Source organism: Aegilops tauschii, chromosome 1 (genome assembly GCF_002575655.3).
Source record: "Aegilops tauschii subsp. strangulata cultivar AL8/78 chromosome 1, Aet v6.0, whole genome shotgun sequence".
Taxonomy (NCBI): Eukaryota; Viridiplantae; Streptophyta; class Magnoliopsida; order Poales; family Poaceae; genus Aegilops; species Aegilops tauschii.
In genome coordinates this window covers 458,921,714-458,923,445 of record NC_053035.3, presented here as the reverse complement: position 1 = coordinate 458,923,445, position 1,732 = coordinate 458,921,714, and the positions used below count along the sequence as shown (strand labels likewise).

Here is a 1,732-nt window from a genome sequence, read left to right as displayed (position 1 = left end):
GCGTTCCTGAAGTTGGTTGTGACAAAGCGGTTGGCAGCAAATAAGCAGACTTCTTTTATATATAGGTATACTTATATATTTGTAATCTGCCAATTGAGCATAATCTATTAAAATATTGGTTTATTCTCTAATGAGCAGACTTCTTTTATATATAGGTATACTTCAAAGCCAAACGACAAGAATGATCGCTAATTTGCTGTGAATACCAGTATCCATCTAACTTGATATGCTTGTTCCATTGCCGGTCTGACGGAATGGTGGTTGAATTCTGTAGCATGTCTTGTCAGTAGAGATTAGTATTCATTTAGCTTTGGATATCTGAATATAAATCATATAACAGATCCAATACATCATTGCACCTCTTGATCAACTCAACTGAAGGATGAAGTTGCTATCACTGCCAAGAGGGTATCGTGTATCTATATTGGCAATTCTGCAGTTGGAAACATAGTTCAAGCAATTAAAATGTTACTCTAGTAACTAGAAATCAACAGAAAATAAAGCGCAAATGATGATCCTGGTTGATTTATTGGAGTAGCAGTTACCACGAACCACATCATGGGTTGGTCGCTTTGAGATAGTTCCACATTACAAGTCAGAGCAAATTTGTACACCCAAAACTCAGGTAAAGGATAGCCACTCTCAAGCAAGAACTCGGTGATGAAATGCAGACTAATCCTCATCTCTATTACAGACATCGCACCACAGAAGTAACAATGATGGTGACCTATACAAATGGATCAGATGCAGAAACAGAGCAAATGATGTTCCTTAATCGAGATACACAGTTGTTTAGTGGCGTTTTTTCACATTACAAATTATAGTAGCCTGCAAACAGGTTCGATTCATACGGAGCCAACTCAAGCATCACAAAGGAAACAACAATCGTACCGAACAGAGATGCAGAAGACCAACCAGCGAACAAAATCAGATTTACGACAGACTGACAGAGACAAGTTTCATTTCCAACGAACTACAGACAGAGGAAATAGCGAACTGAACAAGTCAGGGTTCCATCAAGCTTTTGGAATCTGCAGGCTGCGACGAAGACAGGCGACAGTCGGCCGGACCTAGCCGCCGAAGCCGTAGAGGGTGCGGCCCTGGCGCTTGAGCGCGTAGACGACGTCCATGGCGGTGACGGTCTTGCGGCGGGCGTGCTCGGTGTAGGTGACGGCGTCGCGGATGACGTTCTCGAGGAAGATCTTGAGCACGCCGCGGGTCTCCTCGTAGATGAGCCCCGAGATGCGCTTCACGCCACCCCTCCGCGCCAGCCGCCGGATCGCCGGCTTGGTGATGCCCTGGATGTTGTCCCGCAGCACCTTCCGGTGGCGCTTGGCGCCCCCCTTGCCGAGTCCCTTCCCGCCCTTGCCGCGCCCGGACATGGCTGACGATCTCAAGCTGCGAGCGGATGTAGTGGAATCTGAGGGACGGCGGTGGCTACTGGTGCTGTCATTTGCGAAGGAGGGGCGAGGGGCGTTTTAACGGGGACGAGAAGCTGGAGGAGGCGTGCCTGCCGTTGGATGCGGATGGAGTGGACGGTCGAGACGGCAATCCGGGGGAGGGATGCCGCGGATCCGTGATGTGGCCGGAAGCTTGGACCGGTGGATTGGCGGGCTGGGTCAGAGCTGTGGCGGCAGCTCCAAATTTTTGGCCATTTCCATAAACATGCCCCATTTTCATCTAATTAAAATGCAGAGTAATTTTGTGTGCAAAAAAATGCAGAGCAATTCTC

General features: G+C 48.2%; 1 protein-coding gene across 1 annotated transcript; it reads right to left on the bottom strand.

Moving 5' to 3' along the window:
- Window positions 1–932: 932 nt before the first annotated feature.
- Window positions 933–1,468, bottom strand: LOC109765747 (histone H4). Its single transcript, XM_020324521.4, has one exon. It carries the CDS (start codon window positions 1,380–1,382, stop codon window positions 1,071–1,073), a length of 312 nt encoding a protein of 103 aa, XP_020180110.1. The 5' UTR covers window positions 1,383–1,468; the 3' UTR covers window positions 933–1,070.
- Between the last annotated feature and the right edge of the window lie 264 nt (window positions 1,469–1,732).